The sequence below is a fragment of the Hyperolius riggenbachi genome, chromosome 3 (assembly GCF_040937935.1).
Source record: "Hyperolius riggenbachi isolate aHypRig1 chromosome 3, aHypRig1.pri, whole genome shotgun sequence".
NCBI lineage: Eukaryota > Metazoa > Chordata > Amphibia > Anura > Hyperoliidae > Hyperolius > Hyperolius riggenbachi.
The window spans coordinates 465739563-465761950 of record NC_090648.1 but is presented as its reverse complement, the minus strand read 5'-3'; the positions used below and the strand labels follow the sequence as shown (position 1 = coordinate 465761950).

The 22388-nt window shown below is 49.0% G+C and overlaps 1 protein-coding gene across 2 annotated transcripts in view; it reads left to right on the top strand.

Moving 5' to 3' along the window:
• Positions 1–19121, top strand: part of CMAS (cytidine monophosphate N-acetylneuraminic acid synthetase) — a 56230-nt gene extending 37109 nt beyond the window's left edge. For both annotated transcript variants that reach the window (XM_068277945.1, XM_068277944.1), the window contains exons 5-8: positions 10534–10628; positions 12321–12486; positions 12612–12765; positions 15417–19121. In XM_068277945.1, coding sequence (XP_068134046.1) covers positions 10534–10628; positions 12321–12486; positions 12612–12765; positions 15417–15592 — 591 coding nt within the window. In that variant the 3' untranslated portion in view covers positions 15593–19121. The remainder of the gene's footprint in view (positions 1–10533; positions 10629–12320; positions 12487–12611; positions 12766–15416) is intronic.
• The last annotated feature ends 3267 nt before the right edge of the window (positions 19122–22388 follow it).

Genomic DNA, 22388 nt, shown 5'->3' with positions numbered 1-22388 from the left:
ACTGTTTGTTTGTTGTTGGCTAGACAGAATATCGTGTGTTTAACCGTTTTATTCGCAGGATTAGTCAGTCAGTTAGTGGGCCCCACGGTCCCATAGTAACCGCGGTGGTGGCAGTTTACTCTGAACCAGTAGGTGACGTGGTAATCACCCGTATCTCACAGGCGCCCTCCTGGTTTGTCCGCGGCCAATTCTTAACGGTTCCTGCGCATTGACGGCGACCAGAGTTCGCACGATCTGTGCGCTGGCATCGTTTAGAAGGCTAAGTGCGGTCAGCCACTAGAGCTCCTGTGACAGTGTTAGGCAGCGGTTGGGATCTGTGTTGTGCTGAAAGTATCTGCGATAGCGCTAGCGCTATCGAGAAACGAACTAATTCGTTGGTGTAGCTGGAAGGCAATATATTTTTTATATATACAGAGAGACTGTGTAGCCAGTACCCCTTCCCCAAAGTTTTATTTTATTTGGCATGGAAATGTCCGGGAACTACCAGAACATGTGCCTAGCAGACCTGGAAAATCTTTGCGAAGAGAGGGGCATTGGCATCCTCCGCAAGACAAAACGGGACCTGATAGCAGACTTGTCCAGATGGGATGCCCAGCAACTGCGGGAGCCGGGAGTGTCCGCTGAGGTGGATACCAGCCCATCTGACAATCAAGGGGAACCAGAGGCTGAAGATCTTAGGCGTACAGAGGTTGAGCATCCTGCGGGCCCTGTTGCAACAGTTACGCCAGAGACTGTCAGTATGGACCCCAATCCCAGAGTTTCTGACATTACTCGCCCGGAACTGGCCAGTACTGGACTGTCCATGGGTGCTGACCCGGTAATGCAGCAGGCATTACAAAAGCTGATGGAGACTGACCTGGAAAAGTACATGCAGTACATGGAAGCACGAGAGGAACGGGAGCGCCAATCTGCAGAACGCAAAGCTGCTGCTGCTGCTGCTGAACGCCACGCGGAGAGGGATGCCGCAGAGGCGCGGGAGAGACGACAGCATGAGCTCAACATGGCAAAGGTGCAACAGGCCAGCCGGAGTTCACCGCCCAGCCTCCCTGCTGAAGGAGCTGCAGCACCCGTAAGTGCAAAATTTAAATTTGCTAATATTGAAAAAGACACTGACATTGACTTGTTTTTGCGGTCTTTTGAAAAAGCATGCCGTCAGTATCGTCTGTCCCAAGACCAGTGGGCCAGACATCTGACACCGTTGCTGCGCTACAAAGCGCTTGATGCTTTCGCAGAATTGCCTGCGGAAAAGGATAATGATTATGCTGCTATAAAAGACGCTATCATTACTAAGTACCAGCTGACGCCAGAAGCCTATCGGAAAAAGTTTAGGGCCTGGCAGAAAAAGCCTTCTGATTCGTACCGAGATGTGGCCAGCAGCTTGCTCACCACACTCCGGCAGTGGACTCTAGGCCTCACCAAAGGGTCTTATGATGTCCTGGAGGACTTGATAGTCCTGGAACAATTTCTGAACATTTGCCCTGCTGATGTACGACAGTTTGTGTTAGAACGCAGGCCGGCTTCAGCCACTGTCGCTGCAGACCTTGCTGAGACTTTTGCAACTACCCGGGTGGCTGATACACGCAGAACTGTCCCATCCAGCTGGAGAGGAGGTCAGCCCAATACCTCGAGGGACCCTCCTGCCCCTGTGAGCCGTCCGCCACAGAGGCCACCCAGCGCAGCTGCTGCACCCAGGCCCGCAGCGCCTGGAGAGGTCACCTGTCACTACTGCCGCCAGCCCGGACACATGAAATTCGACTGTCCGGAGCGGAGACAGACACCACCAGCACCTGGATCATCTGCATCACCTGCACCTCACCCACAGCAGAGGCAGCCCGCCAGCGAACCACAGCCTGGATCATCCGATTTTGTCCTGGAAATCCGCGACCGAACCGACCAGCAGCAACTTGTTAGAGTGAACGGCAAAGTTGTCACCGGATTTCGAGACACCGGAGCTGACATCACGTTAGTTCACTCACATCTTGTGCCAAAGGAGAGCATCAGCTCCAGCCGATCCCTTGCCCTTACTGGAGTAGAGGGCACCCTTTTCCACATAGCCCACGCCAGAGTGAAGCTGGATTGGGGAGTGGGAGGGGTCCACGAAAGGGTTGTTGGGGTTATGAAGGATCTCCCAGTCCCTGTGTTGCTAGGGACTGATTTGGGCAAGCTTGTGTCCTACTATGAACCTGCCACGACCGCCTTGTCGCTCACGGAAGGAGACGGACTCTCCACCCACCACCAGGTACTTTATACACTTGGGGGAGCACCAGGGGGAGGTGGGTTGAATGTGCCCAGTTCAAGGGTACCAGGTTCAATAGTGCCTGCTTCAAAGGCACCTGAGTTTGATGTACAGACTGTCTGTTATGATAATGCTGTAACTGTACCTGAGTTTACTGTACAACCTATCTGTAATGAAAAAATGTCTATACCTGTCAATATCATTACTGCATGCAATGATGATTTGAGTACTGTCCGTCTGTGCCATTCTGACAGTGTACCGGTGCTAGCAGTACCGCGCAGCTGCACTGCTCAGAACCTGGGCTCAGAACAGGTGGAGGGGGTTCCGGCCTCCTCCCCCTCCTCTGACCGCAGGGATGAGACCTTTCAGCCGCTGGCCTCGTGTGACATGAGCCAGTTGGCTGAAACTGACAGCGCCGTATTCTCAGCTGCACTACAAAGTGACCCAAGCCTGGAGGTGCTCAGGCAGCAAGCCGCTGAGCCCCTCGCAGACGGGGCCGCTTTCAAGGTGTACTGGGAAGGTGGGAGACTGTACAGTGAGTCTGTACAGCCCCCTACAGGTAGATCCCACGCGAATACCAAGTGGCTTGTGGTCCCGAGTGCGTTCAGGGGACATGTGCTGAAATCCGCACATGGTAATCCTCTGACAGGGCACTCGGGTGTCCGCAAGACACTCGCCGGTATTCGGAACCAGTTTTATTGGCCCCGGATGAACAGGGATGTAGCAAACTACTGCAGGGCATGTGCCGTCTGTCAGGAGCTGGGAAGGTCCAGGGATTCCCGCGGGGTTCCCTTAGGTCCACAGCCACTCAGCAGGGGAACCCTGCGTGGGCTGGCTGTTGACCTAACCAACCCACTGCCCGTTGTCAGCAGTCCCGGCAGGCACCACGTCCGACTGCAGTGGCGCAAACGCCCTGTCCAGAACGGTCCATGTTGTGTCAACCCTGAGGGTAGCAGACCGCGACCGGTCCAGGGGAACCGAGCCACAGGCTCCAATAGGTTTTCCCGCCGTACCGGCAACTCGAGGCCCGTCAGCCAGGTTAGCGGCGCCGCCACACATCTTGCGGATGAGTGGCTAAGCCACGGACAAGGGGGAGGGCTGTCACGGACGATTGCGGGGACGCAGGCGCGTCCTGGACGACCGTGAAGAAAAAGCAATCGCACTCGATTCCCTGCATCGATTGCGCTTCAAAACGGTACAATCCGGGTTGAGTGTGTAGGGGCAGCTGCAGTCTTTTCTCAGCAGAGAGAGAGCCCCAGCCTAAATGCTGGTTGGCCCTTTTGATATGCTAATGAGCCTGGGCCCAGAGAGTCCCTGGCTTCAAGCTGTGCTGATGGCCCATCCATCAGGTATAAGGTGACAAACACCATGACAGAACCAATTTAGAGTGAGGAAACTCAGACACTCCGACTCCTTTTCCCAGCAGGGAGCCGACATGTGGCTTGCTGCTGCCAACTTCAAAGAACCTTTGCCTGGGAATGACCTGGTATAAATCCCAGGGGTCTCTCATATTCCATAAACTGCTATATGTATCATATTTTCTGTGTTGCCAGGCTGGCAGACCCTCCAAACTAACAGAGCAGGTAGGGCCCTGCCTGGCGTTGGTTCTGAGAACATTTCAGAACCTTCTGAGGTAAAGACTGCCCGTTAGGCAGTTCAACAGTGCCCTAATGGTACCACAGGGGTCCCACCCCTCATGTTTGGTATCAGACTGCTGGGTACATCGAGGCAGACCTGAAAATATTAGTAAATCTGCCCTGACCTGTACGGTTCTGTGAGATAGAGCCCATATATGGTTAAGGCATGATTTCTGGTCTCCAGGACAAGGGCAGGACTCATCTCATGTTCTAAGGGGGTGTGTGGGCCCGCCCTCACTTCCTCCTACTGAATCAGGGGCATAAGAATGGCAGAGGAGCCAAACTCAGGGTCCTCCACACTGAAACATCTTGAACTCATGAGATGCCAGCTTGAGGATATGCTGGCATCCACCTGGTCTGAACTCTGGACTTTGAAACCAAGAACTTTATGATTCTTCCCACAATAAGGACATCTTTCCAGGAACTAAGTATTTTTTCTCCCTTCTTTTATTTTTCATACTGGCTATTACTGTCTTAATAATTGTGATTTTTAATAAATTGTCTGTATATATTAATTATTTATATTGCGTGAATAAACGACTTTCTCCAAGTCATTCACTTTCCGCTACCCTGCTTATCAGCACACACAGAACTGATCCCGGGTCTCTGAAGATACGCTACTGTTTGTTTGTTGTTGGCTAGACAGAATATTGTGTGTTTAACCGTTTTATTCGCAGGATTAGTCAGTCAGTTAGTGGGCCCCACGGTCCCATAGTAACCGCGGTGGTGGCAGTTTACTCTGAACCAGTAGGTGACGTGGTAATCACCCGTATCTCACAGGCGCCCTCCTGGTTTGTCCGCGGCCAATTCTTAACGGTTCCTGCGCATTGACGGCGACCAGAGTTCGCACGATCTGTGCGCTGGCATCGTTTAGAAGGCTAAGTGCGGTCAGCCACTAGAGCTCCTGTGACAGTGTTAGGCAGCGGTTGGGATCTGTGTTGTGCTGAAAGTATCTGCGATAGCGCTAGCGCTATCGAGAAACGAACTAATTCGTTGGTGTAGCTGGAAGGCAATATATTTTTTATATATACAGAGAGACTGTGTAGCCAGTACCCCTTCCCCAAAGTTTTATTTTATTTGGCATGGAAATGTCCGGGAACTACCAAAACATGTGCCTAGCAGACCTGGAAAATCTTTGCGAAGAGAGGGGCATTGGCATCCTCCGCAAGACAAAACGGGACCTGATAGCAGACTTGTCCAGATGGGATGCCCAGCAACTGCGGGAGCCGGGAGTGTCCGCTGAGGTGGATACCAGCCCATCTGACAATCAAGGGGAACCAGAGGCTGAAGATCTTAGGCGTACAGAGGTTGAGCATCCTGCGGGCCCTGTTGCAACAGTTACGCCAGAGACTGTCAGTATGGACCCCAATCCCAGAGTTTCTGACATTACTCGCCCGGAACTGGCCAGTACTGGACTGTCCATGGGTGCTGACCCGGTAATGCAGCAGGCATTACAAAAGCTGATGGAGACTGACCTGGAAAAGTACATGCAGTACATGGAAGCACGAGAGGAACGGGAGCGCCAATCTGCAGAACGCAAAGCTGCTGCTGCTGCTGCTGAACGCCACGCGGAGAGGGATGCCGCAGAGGCGCGGGAGAGACGACAGCATGAGCTCAACATGGCAAAGGTGCAACAGGCCAGCCGGAGTTCACCGCCCAGCCTCCCTGCTGAAGGAGCTGCAGCACCCGTAAGTGCAAAATTTAAATTTGCTAATATTGAAAAAGACACTGACATTGACTTGTTTTTGCGGTCTTTTGAAAAAGCATGCCGTCAGTATCGTCTGTCCCAAGACCAGTGGGCCAGACATCTGACACCGTTGCTGCGCTACAAAGCGCTTGATGCTTTCGCAGAATTGCCTGCGGAAAAGGATAATGATTATGCTGCTATAAAAGACGCTATCATTACTAAGTACCAGCTGACGCCAGAAGCCTATCGGAAAAAGTTTAGGGCCTGGCAGAAAAAGCCTTCTGATTCGTACCGAGATGTGGCCAGCAGCTTGCTCACCACACTCCGGCAGTGGACTCTAGGCCTCACCAAAGGGTCTTATGATGTCCTGGAGGACTTGATAGTCCTGGAACAATTTCTGAACATTTGCCCTGCTGATGTACGACAGTTTGTGTTAGAACGCAGGCCGGCTTCAGCCACTGTCGCTGCAGACCTTGCTGAGACTTTTGCAACTACCCGGGTGGCTGATACACGCAGAACTGTCCCATCCAGCTGGAGAGGAGGTCAGCCCAATACCTCGGCAGACCCTCCTGCCCCTGTGAGCCGTCCGCCACAGAGGCCACCCAGCGCAGCTGCTGCACCCAGGCCCGCAGCGCCTGGAGAGGTCACCTGTCACTACTGCCGCCAGCCCGGACACATGAAATTCGACTGTCCGGAGCGGAGACAGACACCACCAGCACCTGGATCATCTGCATCACCTGCACCTCACCCACAGCAGAGGCAGCCCGCCAGCGAACCACAGCCTGGATCATCCGATTTTGTCCTGGAAATCCGCGACCGAACCGACCAGCAGCAACTTGTTAGAGTGAACGGCAAAGTTGTCACCGGATTTCGAGACACCGGAGCTGACATCACGTTAGTTCACTCACATCTTGTGCCAAAGGAGAGCATCAGCTCCAGCCGATCCCTTGCCCTTACTGGAGTAGAGGGCACCCTTTTCCACATAGCCCACGCCAGAGTGAAGCTGGATTGGGGAGTGGGAGGGGTCCACGAAAGGGTTGTTGGGGTTATGAAGGATCTCCCAGTCCCTGTGTTGCTAGGGACTGATTTGGGCAAGCTTGTGTCCTACTATGAACCTGCCACGACCGCCTTGTCGCTCACGGAAGGAGACGGACTCTCCACCCACCACCAGGTACTTTATACACTTGGGGGAGCACCAGGGGGAGGTGGGTTGAATGTGCCCAGTTCAAGGGTACCAGGTTCAATAGTGCCTGCTTCAAAGGCACCTGAGTTTGATGTACAGACTGTCTGTTATGATAATGCTGTAACTGTACCTGAGTTTACTGTACAACCTATCTGTAATGAAAAAATGTCTATACCTGTCAATATCATTACTGCATGCAATGATGATTTGAGTACTGTCCGTCTGTGCCATTCTGACAGTGTACCGGTGCTAGCAGTACCGCGCAGCTGCACTGCTCAGAACCTGGGCTCAGAACAGGTGGAGGGGGTTCCGGCCTCCTCCCCCTCCTCTGACCGCAGGGATGAGACCTCTCAGCCGCTGGCCTCGTGTGACATGAGCCAGTTGGCTGAAACTGACAGCGCCGTATTCTCAGCTGCACTACAAAGTGACCCAAGCCTGGAGGTGCTCAGGCAGCAAGCCGCTGAGCCCCTCGCAGACGGGGCCGCTTTCAAGGTGTACTGGGAAGGTGGGAGACTGTACAGTGAGTCTGTACAGCCCCCTACAGGTAGATCCCACGCGAATACCAAGTGGCTTGTGGTCCCGAGTGCGTTCAGGGGACATGTGCTGAAATCCGCACATGGTAATCCTCTGACAGGGCACTCGGGTGTCCGCAAGACACTCGCCGGTATTCGGAACCAGTTTTATTGGCCCCGGATGAACAGGGATGTAGCAAACTACTGCAGGGCATGTGCCGTCTGTCAGGAGCTGGGAAGGTCCAGGGATTCCCGCGGGGTTCCCTTAGGTCCACAGCCACTCAGCAGGGGAACCCTGCGTGGGCTGGCTGTTGACCTAACCAACCCACTGCCCGTTGTCAGCAGTCCCGGCAGGCACCACGTCCGACTGCAGTGGCGCAAACGCCCTGTCCAGAACGGTCCATGTTGTGTCAACCCTGAGGGTAGCAGACCGCGACCGGTCCAGGGGAACCGAGCCACAGGCTCCAATAGGTTTTCCCGCCGTACCGGCAACTCGAGGCCCGTCAGCCAGGTTAGCGGCGCCGCCACACATCTTGCGCATGAGTGGCTAAGCCACGGACAAGGGGGAGGGCTGTCACGGACGATTGCGGGGACGCAGGCGCGTCCTGGACGACCGTGAAGAAAAAGCAATCGCACTCGATTCCCTGCATCGATTGCGCTTCAAAACGGTACAATCCGGGTTGAGTGTGTAGGGGCAGCTGCAGTCTTTTCTCAGCAGAGAGAGAGCCCCAGCCTAAATGCTGGTTGGCCCTTTTGATATGCTAATGAGCCTGGGCCCAGAGAGTCCCTGGCTTCAAGCTGTGCTGATGGCCCATCCATCAGGTATAAGGTGACAAACACCATGACAGAACCAATTTAGAGTGAGGAAACTCAGACACTCCGACTCCTTTTCCCAGCAGGGAGCCGACATGTGGCTTGCTGCTGCCAACTTCAAAGAACCTTTGCCTGGGAATGACCTGGTATAAATCCCAGGGGTCTCTCATATTCCATAAACTGCTATATGTATCATATTTTCTGTGTTGCCAGGCTGGCAGACCCTCCAAACTAACAGAGCAGGTAGGGCCCTGCCTGGCGTTGGTTCTGAGAACATTTCAGAACCTTCTGAGGTAAAGACTGCCCGTTAGGCAGTTCAACAGTGCCCTAATGGTACCACAGGGGTCCCACCCCTCATGTTTGGTATCAGACTGCTGGGTACATCGAGGCAGACCTGAAAATATTAGTAAATCTGCCCTGACCTGTACGGTTCTGTGAGATAGAGCCCATATATGGTTAAGGCATGATTTCTGGTCTCCAGGACAAGGGCAGGACTCATCTCATGTTCTAAGGGGGTGTGTGGGCCCGCCCTCACTTCCTCCTACTGAATCAGGGGCATAAGAATGGCAGAGGAGCCAAACTCAGGGTCCTCCACACTGAAACATCTTGAACTCATGAGATGCCAGCTTGAGGATATGCTGGCATCCACCTGGTCTGAACTCTGGACTTTGAAACCAAGAACTTTATGATTCTTCCCACAATAAGGACATCTTTCCAGGAACTAAGTATTTTTTCTCCCTTCTTTTATTTTTCATACTGGCTATTACTGTCTTAATAATTGTGATTTTTAATAAATTGTCTGTATATATTAATTATTTATATTGCGTGAATAAACGACTTTCTCCAAGTCATTCACTTTCCGCTACCCTGCTTATCAGCACACACAGAACTGATCCCGGGTCTCTGAAGATACGCTACTGTTTGTTTGTTGTTGGCTAGACAGAATATCGTGTGTTTAACCGTTTTATTCGCAGGATTAGTCAGTCAGTTAGTGGGCCCCACGGTCCCATAGTAACCGCGGTGGTGGCAGTTTACTCTGAACCAGTAGGTGACGTGGTAATCACCCGTATCTCACAGGCGCCCTCCTGGTTTGTCCGCGGCCAATTCTTAACGGTTCCTGCGCATTGACGGCGACCAGAGTTCGCACGATCTGTGCGCTGGCATCGTTTAGAAGGCTAAGTGCGGTCAGCCACTAGAGCTCCTGTGACAATACCGTTTTTTGTTTTTTTTTCTTCGAAGAGAAACCAGGCTTTCATTTCAATGGTAAAAAATGAAAAAATACATTATTTCTCAGTTTTTACCAATCCCAGTTTAAAAATAAAAAGAGCCACTGTAGAGAAATAAAAAAAAATTTAATTTGTCTATTTCTCCCCTCCCCAGTGTGTCCCCTTGTATTAGGCAACCCCCCTCGTATTAGGCAGCCCCCCTCCCTAATTTGTAAATAAAAACCTGAAAGCAAAAAGCAGACCTCACCTCCCAGGATCTAATGGCAATCGTGCAGCAGGAGGCGCTGTTCACAGCACCGCAGTCGGCCCCATACTGCTGTAAACAGTGGGTCCCGGCTTGATGGCGTCATCAAGCCAGCATCCAGTGTACACGAAAGTACGGGGCTGACTGCAGAGCTGCGAGCAGAGGATCCTGCGGCACACTCGGCACTAGATCCCAAGAGGTTTTAGGACCATTGTAGTCCCTTACACACTCCAATGAGTTCTGGGTCACCATGAGCTTGCTGGTTAGTCTGTAGATCCCAAGAGGTGAGTCCTGCTTTTACTTTTCAGGTATGTGTTTAAAGTGACCAGAGACAAAGCACCCTCATGTATTTTACCATGTATATCAGTGGGGACATTAGAGGAAACACCTACCATGCTTTCTGTTACATTTTTCACTTTTCCGTTTGCTTCTAAGCAGCCCTAATAAAATCCCCAACTGAGCATTCAGTCTGGCTTTGCCCAGGAATCATTATAGCGGAGTCTGTCTTCTCTGGTGTCTTTTAAAGCTCTGGTTCACTTTAACAATACCGTAGCTGCAGGGAGGAATGATTAATGCTAATGGGCACAGCATTGTTCATTCCTCCGTGGGGGGTACACTGATTGGTTAAGGGAACTCCGTTTCCCTTAGGCCAATTGGTACAGAAGCAGGCTGTGATTTTTGTATAGTGTATATGTGATCAGATAACAACAGTGTGCTGTTGGCATTATGTATAGTGTGCATCCTGAGTTTCTTGTAGCCCGAACAAGTTTCCTGGAAGCTGAAATTTTAGTTGTACCTGAGCGGGATTTGGTTTCAACAGAACCCAACATTTTCCATTTCTTAGAACTTGAACACTGCTGATTGGCATTCTCAATTCCTTGGATATTTTCGGTGTAATCCTGTATAGTGTGGATTTGATCAGGATAAACATTGTGCCCTTGTGAACAGTTGTGGTATTATTATTATAATGTTTGTCATTATTTTATCTCCTTCAGGGGGGCAAGCTAGCGTACTATGAGATGAGGCCAGAATACAGTGTGGATATTGATGTCGATCTCGACTGGCCAATTGCAGAACAGAGAGTTAAAAGGTAAATATGATATTCACGACCATCCGTGGTAGGAGAATTTAAGCCTCCTGTGTCATAGAATGTACACAGAGAGGTGACACCATGTCATCCGCCATCTGTTACAGGTGTCCCCAGGTGGGAGGATGATGCTTATTCTCCAAGGAGGGTAATAAACTTTCCATGCTGTCCTCTATTTTATTTTCCTACTGTCTTTCTTAAGAGCCGGTTCACACCTGCTCTAAAAACGTATCCGTGGCTCCGTTTTTCAGCTCGGATCAAAACCGGAGCCACGGATAGCAATGTTAAAAATAGCAGCTGTCTTCACCCAACCAAAAAAATTAGCCAGTCTACATTTAGGGGGATCCGCTTTCAAAACCTGAACGGACGGTCCCGATTTGCAGCAATTTCCCGGGCCGCACATGGATCCAGATACATGGAGGGGTAGTGGAGGGCAGTGCAAAAACGGATCCTCCTTTACACAGGCTATTCTTGCACACCAAACGGAGGGAGATCCACATTGCCTACTGCCTGCTCCTCCCTTCACGTCACCCCAATAAATGTCCCCCAGGTAGCCTGAGAGGGTAGCAGCCAGGATGAGGGGGTAGCGGGCACAGGAGAGGGGTCGCGCCCCCCCCCCCCCCTTACCTGGTGCTGCCCATCGCCTTTTCCCCTCCAGCTATTTGCGGCAAAAAGTAAGAGCGAGCAGGAGGGGAAGTAATTATCTGTCTTCCTCTGCTCGCCGCGTGACTTCCAGCAATGCCACCCACTAGAGGGCGGCATTGCAGAAAGTCACGGTGAGCAGAGGAAGTAAGGTGCTTCCCTGCTCGCTCGCTTTACTTAGTGCGTCCTGTGTCCGCTCCGGGAATCCTCCACCGTGGTTCACTTTTGTTATCGCCGAATTACAAGTCGATGGCCACTGCGCCTGCATGGCCCTGGCCGGGCACGTCCTCGCTCCCGCTCACAGGCCCAGTACGAGAAAACCTTGTACTGGGCCCGTGAGGGACACTCTTGGTGACATGAGTGAGGATGCGCCCAGCCAAGGCCATGCAGGGGCAGTGTCCCACTGACTAAGAAAATGAAAGTGCACTTTTGCGGGGGACTGGAGGATTGTTTTGTCCCAGCGCAGGGACAGTACGTCTGCAGGGGGCCAGTAGAAGTCCCAGGTAATGCATTTAGCATATATATGCTGTATATAAATGTATAGAATCTCCCCCCTCCCCCCTCTTCTTTTTTTTTTTTTTTTTTTTTTTTTGTACAAGATAATCTTGTTATAATAAAATCAGATATAGTAAACACTAGGGTATAGTAAAGTACCGTATATACTCAAGTATAAGGCAAATTTTTAGTCCAAATAATTGGCCCAAATGTGGAGGTCTTGGCTTATACTCAAGTCGTAACAGGCCCTGAATGCCCCCGCCAGGTGCTCAGTACAATACAGTAACTATTGCAATGGATCACAGGTGCCCACTGCCCTAGCTTCTCCCTGCCAACAGTCAGAGGCTTGCTCTGTCCTCCCCTCTTCCTCACCCCGCATGTCGTGTTGTAACCAGTACATATTGAGGGGATTTAAAAGCCTAGTTTGCCCTGAGGGTGCCTGGACGGGTCAATCTATACAGTGTAGGGCACATTTCCCATATTGGGGCATGATTGCTGCTACTGGAATGGCCGAGGCGCAGTTCTAGCATCGTTAATGGTGTTTGCCTGGTCCTGCAGGTTTGGCTATTTTGGCAAGAATCCCACCGTGGTGAAGCTGCTGGTGTGTAACGTTGATGGGTGTCTTACAGACGGGCGAGTCTACGTGAACCAGGATCATGAATTGATCTCCTACAGCCTGCGGGATGTGGACGCCCTCAGAATGCTGCTGGAAAGGGATGTCAAGGTAATCTGGATTTGAGGTGTGATTGACCAAGAAAGGGTGACACAAAAGCATTTGAAATGTTTAACGGAAAAAAAAAAAATGTGTGCCGTTTGATCACACCTTATCTTTGCATTGTGTTTGAATAGGTGGGGCTGATATCTGAAAGGAATATAAGTCCAAGATTGCTGGCCAACCTGAGTCCGCAGTGTATTAACGAGGCCAATGTGGCCAACAAGAAGGAGGTGGTGGATCGCTGGATGGGTCAGCTGGGCCTCTCCTGGAGTCAGGTGGCTTATCTTGGTGAGTGTTCTTCTGCTTTCCCCGCATTGTATGAGATCTGTGTCATCTGTAGACTTAGGACTACATATGTTTTGTTGTGACTTCAAGCAGGTCCTGCTACCTACTTCACCCAGGCACCCTAGCTTTCCTTCTTTGGGGGTACAGAGGGAATTAGCTGTAATAACTCCATGTCAGGAAACAGATGATAATGATGATGATGGCCTTCCTCTCCCTAAATGCTGAGGTCCAAGGACTGACACAGAAGGGGGGCCTGGAGAAACAGGCTTGTTTGGAGGACCCTTACTCAACATTAGACTGTCTCTGTTTGAACACATGGTTTTACTATTCAGTCGGATAGATGCGCCATTCACAAATTGGCAATGAATCTTTAATTGCCCCACAAAACCTTAGAGTGGAATGAAACTCAGCATTTCTTTTTTTGCTCTAAAAGATTATTTACAGCATAAAATATATACTACAACAATTTTTTTAATTATTTTTAGCAGAACAGTATTCAAACAGTTAAACATATGACTTACTTGTTCAATAGGAAGCTCCCTGCAGTGAGATCCACTTCGGAAGAGGTGATAACATTATCTTGTGTTTACTTAATTGTAGCAAGAGAGGAATGTAACCATTCCCTGGCAGTTCTGTTACTACTTCTAATGTGTCCAGAACACAAGACAGCAGCTTAGAAATCATTAATGGGTGCATTTACAATATAAATACACCAGTTATGAATAAAATACAACGGCAGCTTTCAGAGCAAATAAACTATACTTTGGGAACTTGTAATTTCTAAATGAATAATACTACTTTTGCACAAAAGCAAATATGATAACTGCATGGGTTATAAAAAGTAGGAAAACATATTTTTATTGAATAGTATGTCAGAGTTTAATACTGCTTTAAAAACAAGGGAGACAGTAGAGAGAATCTCTCATGGCGAGTATAGCCTCCATAGAACACCCTGGTACAATTCACACTCTAGTGTCAGGAAACTACCATCATAGATGAGGGAGATGATACACAGACATATATGAGGGAGATGACACATAAATGAGGGACGTATAAAAAAATAAAAATAAAAGTGCTAAAATAAATTGGCCTGGAGCATTTGTATCCTTCTAAATAAAACGTGTGTGTGTGTGTGTGTGTGTGTGTGTGTGTGTGTGTGTCTGTCCAAGGCCACTGTCAGCAGTCGCCCCCCTTCACTATAGGTAGCGAGATAACCCCTCCGCCTTCGCTCTGCTAGAGGTTGCCTGATTAGACCCCCCCGTCCCCCCTGTATAGGTAGCCCAATTACCCCTCCCCACTTTCCCTCCAATATAGGTAGCCAGATGACTCTTAAAGGGAACCAGAGAGGAATGAAATGGGAAAATATAAAAAGCTTTTATACATACCTGGGGCTTCTTCCAGCCCCATAAGCCTGGATCGCTCCCATGCCACCATCCTCCGCTTCCTCTATCGCCGCTACCAGGTCCCGTCACTTCCGGCGGACGCGGCCAATTGCAGTAGGCAGCCACAAGCGTAAGTATATGGAGGGAGCCCCCGTGATGCAGAGAATTGTCCGCGTCCGCCGGCCGACTGGCTGTAATGACGGGACCCGGTACCGGCGGTTCCAGGCAGCGGGGAGGACGGTGGCGTGGGATCGATCCGTGCGTATGGGGCTGGAGGAAACCCCAGGTATGTATAAAAGCTTTTCTTTTATCCTCTCTGGTTCTCTTTAAAAACACTCACTTACTCTTTCAGTATAGGAAGCTAGCTCCCCTTCACACCGCAGCAGCCATCAGTGTCACTCATTTCTCCGCTCCTCTCCAATGCAGAAGCTTCCTCTTCCCCTCTGTCTCCAATGCTGCCCAAGTCCATAGCCACCGGCCACAATGCAAACATGCACAGAGAGCAAGGTGGCTACTGCACAGGCGGCTATCAGCAGAGTGCCACAGTCAGGAGCTCTCCTGATATCCCTGCATTGCAGCTTGCAAACGCTGCACCAGTTCAGCCTGCTGCTTTGGTGCCCTTACTCCTGTGGCGCCCTAGGCCATGGCCTAGGTGGACTTGTCCTAAATCCGGCCATGTGTGTGTAATTTGTTTTGTTTTTCATTTTTGCTACAGATTCAATTTTAAGCTATTTTAAAGTACACCTGTAACAAAAAAAACAGCCCCTATGGGGTACTTACCTCAGGAGGGGGAAGTCTCAGGATCCTAATGAGGCTTCCTCCAGTCCTCTTGGGGATCCAGCACTGGCAGCCCCCGACAATTTCCCCCGACAAGCACTGCGCAGCAGCAATATTTACTTCCGCCAGAAATAGCTGAGCCCAATCGGGTCCACTCTACTGCGCAAGTCACCTGCATCTGTGCAGTACAGCAGACCTTGGCTATTTCCTTGCAAGCCCAATTGGAAAGCTTCTACTGTGCCAACGCTGGAGCCCAAAAGGAATATATTGCCGCACGTGGAGTTTGGGGGCTTTCTGTGCTGGATTCAGGAGGCTGAAGGGGATGGGGAAGCCTCATTTAGGGTACCCCCTGAGGGCTGGTTTTTTCATTACAGATTTCCTTTAAGATCTCTATAAATAACATCAACAATGCCCATCCATCCCCTCTGCTACATCACCTGTCTGTTCCCTGTTCCTACAGAATATCATTACTCTGTTCTGCCTCTCCTCCCACAGGTTGCAGCTCTTCTGATGTGGAGTGCCTGAAGCTGGCTGGTACCAGTGGAGTTCCCACCGACGCCTGCACAGCCGCAAAGATGACAGACAGCTTCGTCTGCAAGCACGGAGGCGGCTGCGGGGCCATACAGGAGTTTGCGGATCATGTCGTCACACTGATGGAAACTGGAAGATAAAATGCTACACCAAAATATCGTCACCCACTACTAGGGGGCCTGCACTGGCATTGTGCACAACTGGAACTGCAGTTTCTGTGTTGCACAGGACAAAGTTTACATAACAGAAGTCCCTGGGGTGGTGACCATTCCCATATGCTTTTCCACAGGATCAGCTGACTGCAGCCCCACCTTAATCCTGCAGCTGTGTTCTCTGGGAGTGGCGGAGACAGCAGTTGTGCTCCCACAAGTGATGAAGACTTAATCTACAAAATACGTACCAATGATTTTAAATTGCTTTTAAAGTGAGTGTCACCTCTTCTGAGTTTTAAAAATGCCAGCAGGCTACAGGCAGTTCAATATATCTTTTTTTTCCTTTTAATTTCCCTCTTCTCCTCTGAACACTGGATGTGACCATTTCTTAACCTCCTGTCAGCCGCCCCATAGCTCCCCCCTCATGTCCCTCGCTCTTCCCTCTCCTGCAGGGTGGCCGTATATAGCTGTATATACAGGTACTCTCCTTGGTCACTTCCTGTGTTGTATTAATAGATCACTGTTCAGGTGCTTATCTGAAAGACAGAGTACATACAGCAGTAAACTAAGAGTTTTGGGTGGGAACAGGTGGGCTGAGGAAAGATCTGCCGAAACTGTAGGAGGGGGAGGGAGTTGGATGCATAGGAGACAAAGAGCGTTCTGCATGTAGCAGTCAGGAACTGTGTCTGGGTTGTTCCCAGGCAGATAGAAGATGGAGGTCTGCATACAGCAATCTGGGTCTCCCTGGGAAGTGTTAAGGTAGATGGAAGTGTGAGGTCTCCATAAAATAACCTGGACTTTCTCAGGGAGTGCTCAGGCAAACTGAAGGAAAGTGTGCATACAGCAGTCTGAGCTTCCTTGGGAATGCTCAGGCAGATGGACGTCTGTATACAGCAGTCTGGGTCTTCTTAGGAGGTGCTCAGGAAGAGGGAAGTCTACATACAGCAGTCTGGGGGTTCCAAGGTACTGCTAGGCAAACAGAAGAGAGAGATCTACATACACCAGTCTGGGTCTTCTCAGGGAGTGCTCAGGCAAATGGAAGAGGGAGGTCTGCATACAGCAATCTGGGTCATTCAGGGTGCGCTCAGGCAGACTGAAGGGAGGTCTGCATACCGCAGTCTGGGTCTTCTCAGGCAGACTGAAGGGAGATCTGCATACAGCAGTCTGGGTCTTCTCAGGCAGACAGATGGAAGTCTGCATACAGCAGTCTGGGTCTTCTCAGGCAGACTGAAGGGAGGTCTGCATGCAGCAGTCTGGGTCTTCTCAGGCAGACAGATGGAAGTCTGCATGCAGCAGTCTGGGTCTTGTCAGGCAGACAGATGGAAGTCTGCACGCAGCAGTCTGGGTCTTCTCAGGCAGACTGAAGGGAGGTCTGCATGCAGCAGTCTGGGTCTTCTCAGGCAGACTGAAGGGAGGTCTGCATGCAGCAGTCTGGGTCTTCTCAGGCAGACAGATGGAAGTCTGCATGCAGCAGTCTGGGTCTTCTCAGGCAGACAGATGGAAGTCTGCATGCAGCAGTCTGGGTCTTCTCAGGCAGACAGATGGAAGTCTGCATGCAGCAGTCTGGGTCTTCTCAGGCAGACAGATAGAAGTCTGCATACAGCAGTCTGGGTTTTCCCGGGGAGCCCTCAGGCAGGATAGGGTGAGGTCTTCATCCAGCAGTCTGATGGTTCCCGGGGTGGTGCAGGAACAGCTGTGCTGGGAGTGTGTGCTGTCTGCTTCTGCCAGTTGGCACAGCTTTTATGTACAATACTGAATTGGAAGAGGTGACATTCTTAGTGCATGTCCTGTTCGTCTCTCTGTCTCTTTGCTGTGGCATCTAATTTTATTTGTGTATTTTTACTTGTGTTTCCGGTCCCAGGACTGATTCTAGGATGATTTTATTTGTTCCTCCTTATTTTATTATGTTTTATCACATAGGATCCGCTGCTGCTGTGTGGGTGAAGGATCTCATTATTGTCTGTCTGTCTCCTCCGGCATGAAGCATTTCTATTTCTATTTTTTTATGATCTATGATGGCCACTGTGGAACCCAACTCACAGGCTGCACTGCACATATAAGGTCTGCGCAGGCTCGTATTGTAGTATGTAAGGTCCACGCAGGCTCTCAGCGTGATAATTGTTATATAAGCCCTGCACTGTGGCACCAGAGGTTGGCCATACACCAGGATAGATGGTATTTAGGAGCATTTGGGAACTTCTTAGTGCCAAATTACATTGATGGGTACATAAAAAAACCCTCAAAAGTTGGGCACTACCTTTAAAGGGCATTTATTGTTAAAAATTCTAAAATTTAAAATACATGCATATACAATGTAAGTTTCTCCCAAAGTGAAGAGCACTGTAAATTACTATGTTTCTATGTCACTTACAGTGGGTAGTGAGAATCTGACAGTTTTGGACTGATCCATCTTATGGGGAATTCTCAGTTTATTTATTTATAGAACCACCACAAGCGACCAAAATAGTGTGCAAATAAGTGGGAAAGCTGACCAGCATCTTTATATAGTTGCTTTTGTAAAGGATAAAATAAAACCCTGCAAATCCCCCATGAGGAGATGGACTAGTCCAAAATCTGTCAGATCTGTCAGCTGTTAATTGCCTACTGTACATGACAGCAACATAGAAAAAAAAGTAATTTATGTTGCATTTTACTCTGGGAGAAATGTACATTTTATATGAAGGCATTTGGAATCTTACAATTTTTTGCAGTTGTGGTCTTTGAAGTTTGTTTTACCCTGGGTACATGGCTCCTTGGATTTGTCCAGCCCTGCCATACACCATACAGAGTTGATCACTTCCCACATGTTTGTAGTATGAGGGTTGCTTAATCAATCTGTATAAATGTATATTCAGTCTGTTTCTGCTTATACTACATGAATATGATAATGTGGAAAGAGATCATAGAATCAGAATCGGGAGGTATATGGCCATCGTGTGTCCGGTGGTTGTTGGAATGTTTAGGTGAAAACTTCTGAGGGGACTTTATTTTAAAGAAAACCTGAAGTGAAGATAAATGTATGAGATAAGTCTTTATGTATAGTACTATCAGTAAATTATATTTTTCGTTTAGGGGCTGAAATTGTAAATCTGAAATATAAACACCAGCCATGTCAGTGTGACATGAAATCTGGTTCATTCAGGTTCCACACAGGAAAAAAAATTCAGTTTTTTTCTTCAGCCTGCTTAGCATCTGTTTAATTATCTGGAGAGCTGCATAAATCACTGTTTTGTGTTGTAATTTTTTTCACTGCAAGGGTTAAAAAAAACAAAAGTGAACACAGATAAGTTCTAAGTAGGACTGTTACTTTAGGTATGCGTTTATTTCATGCCCCTTCAGGTATGTTTACATTTATTTCCATGTTTTAGTTGTAATTATGGGGTTATTATTTGTATGAAATCTGTTTGATTAATTATGTTTTTTGGAGCAATGAAGAATGTATCCAGTGACTGTCAGATGAATATCCGTTCATTATGCTGTATTCTGCAATAAACCACACCCAAACTTCGGACTCACACCTTCTGTTTTCCCTGTCAGCAGTCCAAGAAGTCTGGTACACACATCCAATCTACATTGGCCAATTTTATAACTTCCACGCAGTATGATGGCCAACAGATCTTGAAAGCTTACACAGATTATGTAGGTAAGTCTTCATACTACATGGAGGTGGTAAAATTGCCCAATCAAGATTAAATGTGTGTACGTACCTTTAACCTAGGGATCTGTCGGTAGAGAGGTCTCTTCATAACCCTGGATCTGTCAGTGGAAAGATCTCTCTATACCCTCGGTCTCTTTAACATAGAGGACAACGAACAATAACCAAGCGTTATAAAACCGCAATGTACAAATAATGTCTAGGTCTTATTTAGTAGCTGTGTAAACATTTCCCTACGTTTCATATTAAAAATAAAAGCTCTGCTTTACTTTCAGTTTTAGCAGCATTGGAACAATCACGTTAGCAGAGGTGAGTCTGTGTTGAGGAGCGCGGTGGGAGTGCAGCTGCCCCCAGAGGAGCGCGGTGGGAGTGCAGCTGCCCCCAGAGGAGCGCGGTGGGAGTGCAGCTGCCCCCAGAGGAGCGCGGTGGGAGTGCAGCTGCCCCCAGAGGAAATCAGCAAGTGTGTGGCTGTCCACAGAGGAGCTCAGCAGCACAGCTGGTCCCAGGGGAGGTTAGTGGGAGTGCCACTGCCCTAGAACATCTAAGCAGGAGTGCGGTCCCCAGAGGAGCTCAGTGGCAGTGCAGCTGCCCCCAGAGGAGCTCAGTGGGAGTGCCTTATTGACTAATGAACAGAGGTTGCAAAGCCTCATCAATGGGGACCAGTCTCCAGCAAAGTCTCACATTTACAGCAAATAAAATCCATACAACAATCTGCGTATAAAGTTTATTGAAACAAAAAAAAAAACTGTTATTTGTACAAAAGTGACATCATTTAACACCATGTTTCCTGTGGCACCTCCAGCAAGGTGCAATCTCTGATCATAGTACTGCGTATCCTACCGCGGCCATGACATTCTCTATCTGCTGCAGTGCTGTGTTTGTTTCATTTCCATATTTTACACAATGATTTCTATTTAGTAACCTATATAAACCTATTTCCAGTGCCTGACTCTGCCCCCACCCATGGACAGCAGCCAATCAGACAGCCATCTGTCCTATGTAAGCTGAAATCTGATTGGTTTAAAATCTTTGCAGAGAGAATACAGTAAGAACATTGTGACATCAAGGGCATCAGTTACATACTGTTAAATGACTAATGTAGAGATAATACAGCCAGGGCCGGATTTGTACTTTTTACCGCCCAAGGCCAACTATACCGTCTATATGGTTGTTATCTCTGCGTGCCCCAATGAGAACTTACTTTCCATCTTTGGATGTCACAGACAATAACTATTTCAGTAATACGCGTATAGATTATAAATTATGTTTTCCTTAAGAACTTTTATGATATGTTTGCCATCTCGTTAATGATGGACCCATTGTGTCACCATGAGAGTTAGGCCCCGTTTACACTTAATCAGTTGGTGTGCATTAGTGTGCGTTAGAACGCATTGGTACGAGTTAGTACGCGTTTTTTTCCATAGCAGTGCATTGGGATGAAGATTTCAGTTAAAACGCGTTAAGTGTAAAAGGTGCCATAGAAAAACATGGGCATTACTTTGAAAATCAGTTTTCTTTCCGTTTTAACTGAGAGCAACTGATTAAGTGTAAAAGGGCCCTTAGGTTGATGTATACCTGCAGGATAGAGCTTACAGGTCTTGCAGGGATGACACAAGTACAGGATAGAGAGTTCAAAGGTTAAAGCTGTCCTTGTAGATAGGGATGGCTGCATAGAGCAGCTTTACTGCCCCTCACTGAGCCGCCCCTAAATTTCTGGTGCCCTAGGCCATGGCCTATGTGGCCTTGCCAGAAATCCGGCCCTGAATACAGCACACATTGGGGGCGGGGGCATAGTTGTGTTATGTGCGACCCACAGCCTAAACTCAGCCCAGTGCATGCAATGGAGTAACCATGCATATATGTAATTCCTATTGCCATCAATTGTCTGTATATGCTATAGCAGTGATGGCTAACCTTGGCACTCCAGCTGTGGTGAAGCGTCCCTTAAAGGGATACTGTAGGGGGTCGGGGGAAAATGAGTTGAACTTACCCGGGGCTTCTAATGGTCCCCCGCAGACATTCTGTGTTGGCACAGCCACTCACCGATGCTCCGGCCCCGCCTCCAGTTCACTTCTGAAATTTCAGACTTTAAAGTCAGAAAACCACTGCGCCTGCGTTGCCGTGTCCTCACTCCCGCTGATGTCACCAGGAGTGTACTGCGCAGACACAGACCATACTGGGCCTGCGCTGTGCACTCTTGGTGACAGCGGGATCGAGGACACGGCAACGCAAGCGCAGTGGTTTTCAGACTTTAAAGTCTGAAATTTCAGAAGTGAACCGGAGGCGGGGCAGGAGCATCGGTGAGTGGCTGCGCCAACACAGGATGTCTGCGGGGGACCATTAGAAGCCCCGGGTAAGTTCAGCTCATTTTCCCCCGACCCCCCTACAGTATCCCTTTTAATCACTGTTTTTACTTCACAATCCTGTTAGGATATACCTCTCACTACAGTTGTCCTTTAAGGTCTGTGCACACGCTCAACCAAAACCGCCTGATTTGTCCTCCAACAGACCAAAATCAGATGACAATCAGGCATGTGTACGGGTGGCAAATGACTAGACGAGCGACTGATCACAGGCAGTTTACCAGATCCATCCAGTGGATAAATTCACCCGACTGTTGGGCTGATATTTTGCAGTTGGCCTCGTGTGTACAAGTCATTTGAGTGACATGCGCTTGTTTTAAATGCAGCCATGTCATGCAGTCCGTCACTTCACTTGCGCACGCAGTATGTAAATGAGGTGGTCATTTAGTTGGTGCGTGGAGAACACAAGTTGTGTAAACTGTTTGCCGTGGGGTTGGTCGCGTGTAAGAGCCTTAAAAGAAGTGAATTAAATAAGGGCCAAGGTGTCCTATATACAAACTAGGTTTGCTGATCACTACTGTTGTCTTCTTTATAAATCAGCCTGAGGCCTGGAACCCACTAGAAAGCGCAAAACGCTATCCCAATCGCTAGTAATTTGTGAATGCGTTTTTGGGAGTGATTTCTCTGCTCCTATACAATTCGTTAGAATGGAAACGCTCCCAAAATGCTGCTTGTCTTGTGATTTTCCTTAATCGCAATCGCTCTAGTGGAATCTGTACCATCCATTTACATTGGCAGAACGTTTAGGGAAATCAATAGCGATTGA